Raw genomic sequence first — 15522 nt, forward strand, 5'->3', positions numbered from 1 at the left:
GGGGCTCAAACTCAGGACCCCAAGATCAAGAGTCACACACTCCACCTACCGAGCCAGCCAGGTGCCCCAGTACATGCTATTTCTAAAACTGGCAGATGAGCTGAAAGACATGATTACATTTAAACAATATTCAGACAACACTCTGTTTTCTATCTTATTTCATCCATGTACTTAAGGAACATCTGTGCCTATCTAGGTACTTACTACTCACACGTAAGGCGAAGAAGGTGGCTCTTACCTTCACATGTCTCTGTTTCAGTCCTGAACACATACCCAGGGGGGCATGTGCAGCTGTAACTCCCAGGTGTGTTTCTGCATAGGCCATTGTCACAGAGCAGTCTGTTGACCAAGCACTCATCAATGTCTGAAAGCAACCATTGGAAGACAGGAGATACATATGGGGAAATGGACAGCTCAGCGACCAATGAGGTTTTATTTTTATTTGTTTTTTTTCTCTCATCCTTCCTTGATTTCATCTCTCCTTTTAGAAAATTAGTATACTTTTAGTCCAAGTATAGTTGACATACAATATTATATGAGTTTCAGGTCCATAACACAGTGATTCAATACTTATATACATTATGCAATGCTCACCATGGTAAGTGTAGGAACCATCTGTCCCCAACCATACAAAGTTCTTACAATATTGAATGTATTCCCTATGCTGTACTTTTCATCCCCACGACTTATTTATTTTATAACTGGAAGCTGGCACTTCTTAATCCACTTTGCCGATCTCACCCATCTGCCCACCACTCTTAGTCTTTTTATGCCCAAAGCACATTCCTTGATCTTAAGCAAAATATATTTGGTTTTACTCATATGGGACATTCCTATAGTGATAGCTACTGTGAAAATGTTTTGAAGTCCCTGGAATGAAAATGCACGCACACACACACACACACACACTTTGTATTTTAAAGCACTGATGAAATATATAAAAAAATAAACTGACTGCCTATATATTTATTTGTATGTATTAAAAAATAACAGATGATTTCTAAAAATTTTTTCTGATTAAAATTATAATAAAAATACATTAAATGGCAGCTAAAGAAAAGGTGTTTACTACTCTTTATGCACTGTGTTTCTACTTCAGAAAAAAGGTCATTTTTAATGGGAAATTAATGACCTATTTTGTATATTCCTTTAGCGGTCCAGAACAGCCTAGAAGATATCTACAACTTAGGTTTAAGAAGCTCACACTGAATTTTACTTTCTTATCCACATTTATTTTTGCAAGTGTAGTTAATAACAGAAAGAAAAAATGCAGTTCCAAGAGAAAAGCTCCTTCAACTTACACTTTTAGACTTGTAAATAATAATTGTTCCTTATACCAAACAAGATATACAATATATGTTGTGAAAATTTGGAAAACAGATTAGAAAAATATTTGCTATGATACCATCAGCTCTGATAAACATTATTTTTTTGGTGTTTTATCTGATTTTTTTCCTTTGGATGTTATGTTTTTGCTCTAATTCTGAATCTTGATTTTTAAAAACCTTATATTTTAAATATTACTGTAAATTCCCCCATGATTGTTGCATTAAGTGTACCTATCACAAATTATTTACCCACTAGTGAATAACCCAGATGCTATGGGTTAAATTGTGTCCCTCAAAAAAAGTTATGCTGAAGTCATAATGTGACCTTATTTGGAAATAGCAATGTTTTAGAAGTAATTAAGTTAAAATGACATAATTAGGGTAAACCGTAATCCCATATGATTGCTGTCCATAAAAAAGGGGAAATGAAATGATGTGAGATAACAGGAAGATGATGTGAAAATACATAGGGAAAAGATGGACAGGTGACTGCAGTGATGCATCTACAAGCCAAAGAACATCAGGACTGCAAGCAAACACCAGAGGCTAGATGAGGGAAGGAGGAATCCTCTCCCAGAGCCATAAGAGCACAGCCCTTGGGAAGCCTTGATTTTAGACTTCTGGCTTTACAACTGTGAGACAAGACATTTCTTTTGCTTTAAGCAACTCAAATTTTGGTATCTTGTTAAGGCAACCCTAGCAAACTAAAAATGAAAATTGCCTTCATTTACATTTATAAAATGCAGTTTTAATTCTTATCAAAACTATGCATATACCTACTTTAAAAAGTGAAGGAGCACCACAAACCGTGTCGTCTATAAATGCTCACAGAATCTCCCTGTTTTCAGTAGGGTGCCTGTGTGCTCAATTGCACTTGGGAATTATGCTTGAAGCAACTTTGCCTCTGGTAAATATAAGCTAGCTGGTTTACATATTTTTATGAATTTCAATACTCTTTCCCTGTGAGTATCAAAATCTATTGTAAGTACATGACATTTAATGCAGCTCTTTCCATCTATCTGTATGTATGTCTTCAACTCAAGATCGCATGAATATACTCAATAAAAGCCAGTACCACAAGTACAGAAAAACATATTTCTTTCTAATTATAATCATCAATACTTGGATGTAAGTCACCAATGGTTAGTAACAATTATTACATATGATGGATTAAAAACATTCATTTTTTAAAAGTGGAATCAAGTACTCTATGAGAAAGCCTAAATTCTTCACAAATTCTTGAATATATGAACAATATACTTGAGTTTTTCCAAACATTCTTTTATAAATTACAAAAAGAAAAACCAATCTCAGTGATCATGTTTGGGTAAGTTATAGCAACTAGCTGTTTCCTTTTAAGTCAAACTTTCCTCAACCTGTAACACTTTATTTTCTTAACTTCTTATTACCCACACTGCTCTATCAGCTCTGAAGTCCATTCCTTAGTGAAAAATTACAGGATTAAGATACATGCAGAAATACAACAGGCTAAAAATTGGGTATGCATACATTCATTTGATAAGAATGGTTTAAATACTAAGTTATGCCACTAAAAACTTTGTTACTGTGTAACAGAATTGGGTGGATTCCAGTATTTTTATCTCTTCGTACTAAGAAAGAAACAAGGGAAACTATAAGATCTGCAGTTTTATTCACTTATTTGTATTTTGATTTCTCTTATAATTCATTAAATTAAACTATACACAATACTCTTCTATAAATATAAATATAGCAACTTACCAATACAGTTTCTTCCAGAGACATCTGGTTCATAGCCACTGTTGCAATTACAACGGTAACTACCACGTAAATTTTCACAAATTCCATTGGCACATATATCGGGATCCAAAGCACATTCATTGATATCTGCATTAAGTGTTGAAAGTTTAATGCTCACAGATATTTTATTGTTTGTTGATACATGCAGGCCTAATAAAGACCATTCAACATATTAAGTGTTTACCTCTGCAAACCCACAATCTATCTGTCTTTCAGAAAGGGAAAGGAAGTGAAAATAAGGAATAAGAGAATAAAATTGAGGGATATAGGACAATTCTTGGTAAGTTAAAAGAAAAATGAAGGGAACTGGCAGAAATTCAAAGGACTAACCCGTGTAATGTGCCTGTATTTAAAATAAAATTAATAAAGAAATTTATAGGCTGTTGGCTCAAAATCCAAAGAAAAACTTAACCAGATAGGTATTATAGCCATCTAATTAAAAGACAAACATTTACTAGGGTGCCCTGTATAGTTTTATGGTCCCCAAAGGCACAGAATATTTCTATTTTATTATCATTTTTTACAGTCAACTAAGTAATATGATACTTAATCATATCATCTCATTGTTGATAAGATGAAATTAATGGAGAGGACAGTTCCGTTCAGAGGACAGTGGGTGCTTGAGAACACAATGTTTGGCAATGAGTCATGAACCGGACTACTCTGTCAACCAGGGGCAGCAATATTCGCAGAATGATGCACTTATATGAGCAATCTAGGAGTTCCAACAAGGGGCTGGCTCTGCTGGGGTGATGGTATTGAGGGGGGGTGAGCAAAAACAAATGTTGGTCACCATGCTCAAATTTTAATCCTAACAACTGTTTCCTAGAATTTGGAGACCTTAAAATACTCTAGAAATCTCAGCTATTTCATTTTGGGGAGAAACATCCCCAAAATGTAACAGTTTATTTATTCTGGTTTTTGATGTTCATCATAAAGTTGCAATACAGCTGTCAACTCAACTGTAATGTGTCTAAAATCTCAAACATGAAAAGAGAAGAAAATATATGTAAAAAAAGTGAAGACTAACAGTATCCTACAGTTAAAAAAACACAAAAGAAACTATATGTATATACTATACATATAGTATAGAACTTAGAGTAAACATACAGCAAACTTCTAGATATAGTAGAAGATCTTTAAAGTTATAAACACATATTTATTTAACATTCAAGGTTTCATGGTTAAATTTTGTGTATCATATTACTAAGTTTTATTAAGAAAATATTACTAAGTTTTATTAAGATAAGAAAATATTCCTTAAATATAGAAACATCTCAGAATTTTTAAACATAAATAATCTGAACTTATTTTTAGGGTAGTAAATCCCAAATATAATCCATTTCAAGTATCTCTTAAAGATTTTTTAAAAATCATGTCAGCACCATTATTTAATATTTTTCTTTTTTTCTTTTTCTTTTTATTATTTTTATTTTATTTATTCACTTATTTTTTAAAAATATTTTTCTTTAAAATGACTCACTTTTTTTAAAACCTAAATACCAACTTCAGTCTCTTCTTAAGCAATAGTACCCGCAAAATTATGGGTGTAGCTTGATAGGGACATTTTCAACAATATATATATTTAACAGATAAATATTTAATCTATTATGAAAAATGTACAACTACATACCACTTAATAAACATAGCTTATAATCACTGTTCTAAGAGACAATTTATCTTATTTTATGCTGATATATTTTAAAAATATTAAATACATTCATATTCATTCCATAATTACTATAAGAGTGAGAACCAAACAGAGTTACCTCTTCCATCCACAGTGATCCCTACTCCACTACTACAAAGACCATGGAATTCAGCTAGACGACAAGACAATAAAACAGAACAAAACAAAAAACAGATAAATTAAAAACTCCAAACTCTCTCTCTCTATACAGGAGTCACTTACCTCATTCCAAAAGTATTCTGAAGAAAAATTACTGGCAAATAATTTTTAAAATGAAAAAGTAATTACTCTTTTCTAGCACGTAATTATTGTAACAATTTCAAAATCACAAACATAAAAAAATTAGTGATTATCACTCTGAATACAGTTAAAACACTGATAAAGGTTACAAATATTTTCTACGTATGGAAACTTTTTTTAAAAACCCAAATTGCATTGTAGGGAATGTTTTTTAATATTTTTTATCTCAATAACAAAACTGTAATAAACAATAACTTGGTATAAGAGCATTTACCATGTTTCTGGTGTTATTCTAGCATTTTACATCTAATAATTTATTTGATCCTCCCAATATTAGGAACTGGATAATTATTTTATTGAAGTGTAGGTGATACACAATATTACATTAATTTTCGGTGTACAACACTGTGACTGGACAATTTGATACATTCTGTTGTGCTCACCACAAGTGCAGCAATGATTCCTGACCACACAACACAGTTAAAACAGCACTGACTGTATTCCCTAAGCTGAGCCTTCATCCATGTAACTTACTGATTCTATAACTGGAAGGCTATACCTACTACTCTCCTTCATCCATTTGGCTTAACCTTTTACCCCTTTCCACCCATTAGTTTGTTCTCTGTATTTATGGCTCTGCTTCAACTTCTGTTCCTTTATTTGTTTTGTTTTTTAGCTTTCACATATAAATGAACCCATATGGCATTCATCTTTGTCTGACTTATTTCACTTAGCATCATACCCTCTAGGTCCATCCTAGCTGTTGCAAATGGCAATATTTCATTTTTATCGCAGCTGATTAATATTCACAAACCAGATACCATTAGTAGCCCTCTCTGACACCTGAGAAAACTGGGACACAGAAGGAAGTGACTTGTCCCAGATCATAGAAGGTTAAGTGGGGAAAGGCTTGGATCCTCTACATTGCATCATATACATTTCATGTTAATATTCCATTTAAATATAGACTACTATATATTTTTCTCATAGACTATTAAACATTTTTTCTCAATTATGTGGATAAACCACATTTATTCAAACAATCTCTTAATGATGAAATCAGGTTGTCCAACTTTTATAACAATTATAAGAATAATATGAAATTTAAATTTATCACTAAGTTAATCTCTTAGTAAAACTGCTCAGAATTTATGCCTCTTGTTAAGGCTTCTGCTAGTTTTCCTCTTCCTACATGTCCCAGGTTAGCCTTTGATCTGCAGTATGAGAGAGTACCCTTATGGGCAAAAGCAATATAATAAACAAAAAAGATGTCTTATTTTAACTTTCTTTCAAGTTGAGCACATTCTCTCATGTGGTTCTCTACCACTTGCATTTGTGCTTTGTGAAATCTTGTTTGTGTGCACTTTTTTCTATAGATGATTTCAACTTCCCTTACAGATTAATGCAAATTCCTTATAAATTAAGGAACATGTTTTTCCAAGTTACATGTGTATTTTAGTGTTTGGTTTCTGCTCTGAAAGCCCTCCATTATTACAAAATAACAAAAAAGTTAATATATTCTTATTGACAAGAGGATTATTTTGTAAGGTCTAGTGCAGGGAGCTAACTTCGTATTTTTTCTAATATTTTATCATCAATATTTATTACTTATTTCAATCTTCCCTCACTGACCTAAATGGCATCTTTATTGTACCCAACATTCCCATTTAAAGTCACATCTGTTCCTAGATTCCAGGTTTTATTAGTTCACTCATCATTTTATCTAGTCTTTATATTTCTTTGATAACATGCACAATTGACGTCAATATTTTTAGGGCAAGAGTTCCTATATGAACTCTTTTTTCAAAAAAATATCATGCTCAGTTCTTTCCAGAAGAACTCTGATGCTTTGCTAAGATTTGAACAATTCACTTATGATTTTCAACAGAATTACAAGTCATTTCTCTTTGCTAGAATGCATTTCTTCCACCCTCTACCTGGAATGTTCTTTATTTTTTAAAAAATATTTATTTATTTGACAGAGAGGGATCATAAGTAGGCAGAGAGGCCGGCAGAGGCTCCCTGTTGAGCAGAGAGCCTGACTCGGGACTCGATCCCAGGACCCTGAGATCATGACCTGAGCAGAAGGCAGAGGCTTAACCCACTGAGCCACCCAGGTGCCCACCTGGAATGTTCTTAAGCCTTTTTTCAAGACCAAACTGAGCAGAAGCCCACCCCCACCGCCAGACACCTGAAGTCCCTCCCAGCTTCCCCGACCACTTATTGCTTCTTCCTCTGTGTTCTCCAGTTCTCTGTTTCCGTCCCTCTTAAGGCATTAATCATAGTAACCTGTAGTTTATACGTTTGCCTAGCTATGCTCTCAACTATTCCCCACTTGAAAGACAAGTTTTTATTGTGTTTATTCTTAAATCCCTACTATGCTTACACAAATTTGGTAAGATTTGTAAAAATACGAATAACCAAGAGTCAGAACAGTCAAAGAAATAGACCATGCAATCTGCCTGTATTTGTGAATAAATTAGTAAAAATGTTCATTACTTTCTGGAACTACTGACAGACTGCAGCCTTAGACTATGCTTTGGCAAGATGAAAAATAAATAAAAGCAGGCTGTTGTGAATTTAACATACCTTGAAAATAACAGTGGATTTTAGACTATTCACCTTCCCAATCATCGGAAACAGTGAGGCTAACGAATCCACGTAAGAAATCCATTCTAACAATCCTAATTAGGTCAGCAAATACTTTCTTCTATTCCCCGTGTGTACTCTGCCCAGGGATCATAGGTAACTACAGGTCAAATCTCATCATATGCCTCAAATACCAACACAGATTTGGAATTCTTCAACAGAAAACAGAGCCGATGTACTCTTTGGCCAAATATTTAACATTACCTTTCCAGATTCTATACCAGATGTGAAACTGGCAAATGGGGGCTACCTGAATTTTTAGCAGGGCAGGGCTGGCAGGGCTCCCCAAAACCGTAGTCAGGATTGGCACAGCAGCATTCGGACTTGGTCACCGCGCCTGGAAAAGGACGGACACACACTCCCTTCTTGATTCCACCATAGCATGTACTGCGCATGTGAGTATCTAAAAGGAGGGAGAAGAATAGCAATTTGAGATTCTGCTACAGATAAAGGGATTTCAAAACCGAGGGCTTCTTTTAACCTAAGTGGCTACTAGACAGGAAGTTTCTGGAGGGCTCCTGACACTTTTCTTCTTCTTTGTATCTTTAGCATATAACAGTGCTCAGAAATCAATAAATGTGTACTGTCGACAATTCTTCCCCCCCCCCCTTTTCCTCCACAAAGTTTTATGCACTAAACAAGCATTCATTATCATACTTACTCCCCAGGCCTTTTACAGAAACAGGTATAACACCACCATTATAAACATCACTTCAAGCTCATATCACTGGCTACCCAATACTCAAAATGACACATTTTATTTCTATTTTGGAAGTTCTCAGGAACAAGGAAATGCAGTGAAGTAAACAACCTTGAGAGGACACTGCTTGGTCATGAGATTTCTTACTTCAACTTTCTGAGTTAGAGGGCCTTTCTTGTCAACCCCCAGCTGACTACTGTGAACTATGTTTTAATCTCAGATTCTCAAAACCCAGTTATAAAAATAATAGTCACTGCTATGTGTCCTTAGTCTTGCGTTAGTTGCTTTACAGACATCATCCCATTGAACATTCTCATCAACAGGTCCATAGGACAGTGATCATTATCCGCAATTTGTTGATGAGGAAGGCAAGGTTCAGAGGGATTCTTTAAGTAGCTCCAAGTTCTAGACTACCCAGTGCCCAAGCTGGAGTTCATACTTAGGTTGTGGGACTCCTAAAGCTCTTCCTTTTCCTGCTGTGTATCTCTAAGAAGCATATTCAGCTTAGGCTCTCACTCTGAATTCTCATAAAATATGCTACAACTTTATGAGACAGTAAATAGTGAACTATAAAAAACACAAATCACCAGAGAGGCCAGAGAAGCAGCATGGCTTTTAAACACTACACTGACAAAGTTATTCAAAACTTGTTGGAAATAATTTTATCTACTTATTACACAGAATAACCCACTGTGTCACCTACTGCTTTCTTATGATCTGGTGATGTTTGTCATTAAAAAGTAAGACTTATAGCTGCACCAGACGATGAGATGTGTGAACGCTCATATGGAAGAAGACATGAAATTTACCACAACAATCCTCCAGAGAGGACATGTTGTCCCCTTCTGCCTCTGCTGAGATGGAGTTTAGCAAAGTCAGCTCTGAGTTACATATAAGAGTAGGACATGACTCAAAGACAAATATGCACAAATAGAATATAGTTTGATTTACAATATGATTTTTTGAGTAACTAGGATAACATCTATTATCTCAGAAGGCATCAGAGATGGTCAAAATTTTTTCTGTGTACATGTTGAGAAGATAATCCTCACAGTTTTTAGAAGCAAGATGATAAAAAGCCAATGGTACTCACTGGTAGAGAGAGACAAATTACATATTCCTCTGGGCTACAGATTATCTAAGTTGTTTAGAATACCCAACACCAGAAAAGCAAAGTAACTACCTTTGCTTTTGCAAAGTGGCTACCTATGTGTAGGTTTCAGGGACACGGATTGTCCTGGGTTCTGGTCCCTGTGGGATGGACTTTATGTGAAATATTTAACACTTGCCTCATCCATTAAATAAGGATAGAGTTTACATAATAAATGAGAGCTGTTTGTTAAGCACTAAGCACAGTGTGTAAGACATACAGGAAATACTCAAAAAACATGGTGACTACCTTATTTCTCTCTTCTATTTTTAATGAGGACAGTCAACCTTTTCCTGTTAAAAGGTACCAGACTGGAACTCTAGTTCATAATAACTAAAACTAAATGCTCACGGGTGAACAGGGTAGGATGCATCAAAAGCTCCATCACATAAACATTTTGATGAAGACCTGGACCAAAATGCTGCTGAGCTGTATGTTTTCCATGGTATCGAATTCCTTCATCACTCTTACTTAAAGAATAGAATTTTTTAAAGGATTTTCTCAGATTCTACACACCACTGGTAAAGTGTGTTTGGATACAAAATGTTAATTTCATTTTATTCTTTCTTTAGTGTCAACTTTTCTCTATTGCCTAAAGTAGCAACTCTTAAGACTATGCCTTACATATAATGCTGCTATTCTAATAAAACAGTAGCAACTGTAAGAGCTAACTTATTGGGCATGCTCTAAGTGCTAGACACCATTCAAAGCTTTATACAAGTAAGTCTAATATTAACTTATTTAATTGTCAAAAAACTAATGAGGCAAAGAGGTACAGAGAGGTAATGTGTCTTGCCTAAGGCCACAGAGCTAATAAAGAGCACAATTAGGACAAAGAAAATTAACCTTTTAACTAAGAGAAATGTCAAACAGTATTGATAAAGATGTCAAAATACTCCTCAGCTAATTTAAGAGGATGTTAAAAAGGAAACTTCAGCTGAAATCCCAAGGCACTAAACATCAAATAATAAGGTGAATTTTGAGACTACACCCTGAAGGAAGCGGATATGGAAATGACTTGCCAATCCTTGAAAACCCTCCCAATTAAGAAAAGATTTTTTGAGCAGGAATTTTTTGGCATGGGCTGGATTATGAGTTCGGGGTGCTCCTATCCTCACCACTGGTCTGAAGAGAAGAGCTTCACAGGGAGCAGGTTACAAGTTTTGTGTGTCCAGCAGCTCTGCCGAGGACACCTACAGGCAAAAGTGAGTGGCTGCTATTCCTACTGGAGGGGCAGGTGATATCCACCTCTATTTGTAAGGTGAACGGGGCAAAGGATGGTGTGTCTTTTGGATTAGAAGTGGGCCACACAAAGAGAGAGTATCCTAAAACAATGGTGTGGAGGAGTGCTGAGATAGCATCAGGCAGAACCTATCTGGATGACTAAAGACCTGAGAATGGGGGAGGAGGGTCCCCAGGGGAAGAATGCAGTGTCTGGATCTCAGGAAGGTCAGAAGAATGGTTCTGGGGGAACCACGAAGGGAAGGGGTGCTTTCAACACTAGGGAAGCCCAAATTCCGTGAAGTCATCCTAAGATGGTCAACAGTGCATCTGTCTCCCTTCTCACCACTTCTCCTGCTCTTTGACCCTGTGGAGTCTGAAAACATCCTACTCAAGGACATCAGGAAGCTTGTGAGAAGTTTTAACTTCAAGTCAGGTTCAGAATATTATTACATGGAACCAAGTATTCTAGTCTCTAAATTTAGATTGTCTTCATTACAGTAAGCTGTCACATAAATTTAAGAAAAGTAAAGTTACGAGGTTGCCTGACTTTTCTTCCTTACTTACTGGGTAAATGGCTTCTACTGAACAAATTAAAGATACATTTTAAAAGGACAGGAGAGACCAAAATATAGTTTTGTTTATGCTCTGCCTATGAGTCACGCTTCTCCAACTTGCTAGTTACAACAAGCTTATTTTTCTAAAAATAAAAACCCATATCTCAGTGTCTAAGGAAACAAAAACAAATATACAAAAGGTAAATTGAAAATTGAAGTGCTAACCCTAATAATAATTCATAGTTGTGATTCATTTCTGACTTCAATAATCAGTGCATGTCAAAAGCATCAACAAAGAGAGATGAAGAAAAAACATTTAGCATGTTATGGGAACAGCAATATATATAATCAGACAAAAATGGTATTTTTATTTTTAAAAAGTTTAATTGACCGCAATTGTGAAATCCTGGAGGCTTTCTAACAATGTCTTATACTGTTTCTGTATGTGGACGAGAGAATGAAGATTTGTGTTTGAAACACTATATTCCTCATCGCTACACTCATACACTGGTTGCTTAAAGGAAAAGTGATTTCGTCCTCCCAAACTGGTTTTGTACTCATCATAGATTTCAACAGAATCACTGAGGTAAAGGCAAGGGCCAAGTAAGTATATCGCAGCAAGTGAAAACACTTCAGCTCTGTTAAGCAGGAAGGAGCTACATTCTTCTGGCTGCTGTATTTAAAATATCCCTGAACGAAGTGCTGACAATCTTGTAAGCGGAAATAAATCCTAGATTGGAGATAGAGGATGAACTTAAGTGGACAGATTATTTCCATCTGCTGTTGCTTCTCTCCCCCACCCCACCTCCTTTGGGATACAAATGTTTTGATTCCCAGAGGGAAGAGTAAAGTATTATCACCTATGTCTAAGAAAGAATTTCATTTCTCTCACTTATACTCTTACACCAACGAATATGTCTGCCTTTTACCGAGTCACCTGAGAAATAAAGGGTGCACAATGACTAAGGCACCCTGGGGGTCTTATGAAAGCCTTCTGGAGAGAAAACTGTGGTAACTGTATTTTGAAAAGTAAATCATTCTGCTGTTACCATTGGGACATATGGTTGGGTTCTGAAATGCATGACATTTTTGATTTGCCTGCCTCTTTAAAGCTGATGCTGGCTAACCCTGATTTGCATGGAACCCATTTGGCAAAAGGAACTTTTTAAAAATAGCAAAACAATTTGGAACAGTTTAGAATAAAATATATATATATTCTATCTCATACTTTTCCCTTGTTTCTATAGTTAGCTGCACAGCGATGAGAAAAAACAATATGAAAACATTTCTACCTTTTGACAGAACTCCAAGTTCTTCTACAGAAGTTATTTACATTTTAAACTGTGTTTGAATAAAAACAGCGTTTATTTACATATAACTATACTCTCCATTTCATATCTTATTTGCTATAAATTATAAAATCTAAATCCATTGTACTTAGAGACTCAGTCAGCTAACACTGTCAAGTATCCTGATTTAAGGATGATTTTCTTCTTCTCCAGCAATTTTGACTTGCATCTCATCAGAGCTTTCTTCCAGGAGCTTGCTGGGCTCTCTGTACATTTTTTTTGAACCACTTTACTGAGGTATAATTCACATACCTAAGAATGCACCCAATTAAAGAACATAACTCAATAGGAGTGTGTGTGTGTGTGTGTATGTGTTTTAGTATATTCAACATACATATAATCATCACTACAACTGATTAACTAATTTTAGGACATTTCACCACCTCAAAAATGCCTTTAGCAACCACCTCCTTATCTGGCACTCCTACCTTCTCTGCTCTAAGCAAAACGAATCTGCTTTGACTCTACAGATCTATCTGCTTTGGACATTTCACATGAATGGAAATATAAGTCATCTGGGTTTTTGTGAGCTGTTCCTTTCACTCAGCATGTTTCCAAGGCTCATTCATACTTGTGCATTTTTGACTACTTCCTTTTTATGGCTGAATACTTCTCCATCTTACAGATATATCTTTATTTTTTCAAAGACCATTAGGACAGTGGGCCATTACAGAACAATTCACTTACCAACACACACGCGTCCATCCACACCCACAGCCAGGCCTGGGGGACAGTCACAGCGGAAGGACCCTTCGTTGTTGATGCAGTGTCCATTCATGCAGATTCCTGGGGTCTGGCATTCATCAACATCTGTCCAGAGGGAAGCACAACCCAGGCCATTAACTGGGTAAATTTACTCTTATTACAGAGTTTACCTGCTCTCACCACTCTAGACTATCAACCTTTTGTTTTCCATTTTATAATTTGTGGAAGGACACAGAAGTGATAACAAATCTTGAATCTAAGTGCAACTCTTCTTTTTTAAGATTTTATTGATTTATTTGAGAGAGAAAGAAGAGTGAGAGAAAGCACAAGCAGAGCAGAGGGAGAGGGAGAAGCAGATGCCCCACCAAGCAGGAAGCCTGAAGCAGGGCTCAATCCCAGGACTCTGGGATCATGACTTGAGTCAAAGGTAGACACTTAACCAACTGAGCCACCCAGGTGCCCAAACACCAACTCTTTCAAGCATATGTTCAGAAAGACTGACGCAGAGTTGCCTCCCTTTACCCATTAGGGAAAAAAGTAGCCTCATACACTCATTTTTCATTTTCTATCTGCTATTTCTGTTTAATATTAAATGATATTTAAGTCAAGTTAATTCAATGAAACATATTCTTAAAACCAAGCTAAATGTTTGTAATTACCTTTTATTTACACACACATAAAATTCAAACCAAAGAGAGATGCTGTTTTAACATTAAGTTGATCACTTCATAATAACAAAATACGGAACCATCTCTCCTTTTTAAAAGATTAATTCATTTATTTTATTTTATTTTAATTTTTTACCATCTTCTTTTTTTTTTTAAAGATTTTATTTATTTATTTGACAGTAGATGGAGAGGCAGGCAGAGAGAGAGAGAGAGAGAGAGAGAGAAGCAGGCTCCCTGCTGAGCAGACAGCCCGATGCGGGACTTGATCCTAGGAACCCTGAGATCATGACCTGAGCTGAAGGCAGCGGCTTAACCCACTGAGCCACCCAGATGCCCCTAATTCATTTATTTTAGAGAGAGAGAGTGAGCATAGGGCTGGTGGGGAGAGGGGGAGAGAGAGAAGGAGAGAGAATCTCAAGCAGACTTTCCACTGAGCATGAGGTCTGATATGGGGCTCAATCCTGACTCTGAGATTGTGACTTGAGTTGAAAGCAAGAGTCGAATACTTAACCCCATGGGGCATCTCTCCTAATTTTCAATCTGTTAGAGTTTATCAAATATAATCCAACAAAGAATGGCTTCCCTCAAAGATGAAACAGCCTTCAAAACACAGGGCCACCAAATCATGAACATTTTAAGATTTGCAGATTACAGTATCAGTAGTAAGGAAGTAAATTAAAAAAAATTTCAAGACAGCAGAAACTGTTGAGGTCTTATTTATATGTGTATTTAAGATTCTTAGGAAATGCTTAAATAAAATAACATGCTATAATGTAACGTTACACCCTGGAACATAACACTGAACTCAAATCCTGTGTTAAATCCGTCAGCTAATGTTGAGATGACATCTCAATCATGAGTTAAAATAGCAGAGCTACAACATTTCTACTGAATGCTGTACTCCCCTTTTATGAATAGTCAAGAAGCTATTTTTTATTCAGAAATACAAGATCAGTCTCGATCTTTCTTTCTCAACTCTCCATGGAATTTTGTTGAAATTACAGGAACTGGTTATTAGCACTAATGCTATTCACGTAAGTTTGTGCAATGGAAAGTAGAAAAGATTCAGAGTGGATTTCATATAAAAGGAGAAAAATGAAAAAAAAACTGCAAAATTTGTTCCAACTTACTAAATTAAAATTGTGAGTATAAATTGGATATAAAAGCACTTCTTTTGCTTACTAGAGTTACCACTAGAGCTTAGCCTTCAAAATGGCTCACAAAACAAACTGAGGGTTGCTGGGGGGAGGGGGTTTGGGAGAAGGGGGTGGGATTATGGACATTGGGGAGGGTATGTGCTTTTTGGGTGCTGTGAAGTGTGTAAACCTGGTGATTCACAGACCTGTACCCCTGGGGATAAAAATATATGTTTATAAAAAATAAAAAATTTAAATTAAAAAAATGGCTTTATAAACAAAATTGATAGGAACACTCAAAATACTTCTTTGCTAAGTCACAATATAAGATTTTTAGAGAATGGTATAGT

At 35.8% G+C, this 15522-nt stretch overlaps 1 protein-coding gene across 1 annotated transcript in view; it reads right to left on the reverse strand.

Annotated features, from left to right (window-relative positions):
• FBN2 (fibrillin 2) overlaps nucleotides 1–15522 on the reverse strand; it is a 260908-nt gene that overhangs the window by 97815 nt on the left and 147571 nt on the right. Inside the window, exons 15-19 of the mRNA XM_059174478.1 lie at nucleotides 13351–13473; nucleotides 7937–8089; nucleotides 4877–4930; nucleotides 3069–3194; nucleotides 239–364 (exon numbers count right to left, since the gene is read on the reverse strand). Coding sequence (XP_059030461.1) covers nucleotides 239–364; nucleotides 3069–3194; nucleotides 4877–4930; nucleotides 7937–8089; nucleotides 13351–13473 — 582 coding nt within the window. The remainder of the gene's footprint in view (nucleotides 1–238; nucleotides 365–3068; nucleotides 3195–4876; nucleotides 4931–7936; nucleotides 8090–13350; nucleotides 13474–15522) is intronic.

This window comes from Mustela lutreola, chromosome 5 (genome assembly GCF_030435805.1).
Source record: "Mustela lutreola isolate mMusLut2 chromosome 5, mMusLut2.pri, whole genome shotgun sequence".
Lineage (NCBI taxonomy): Eukaryota > Metazoa > Chordata > Mammalia > Carnivora > Mustelidae > Mustela > Mustela lutreola.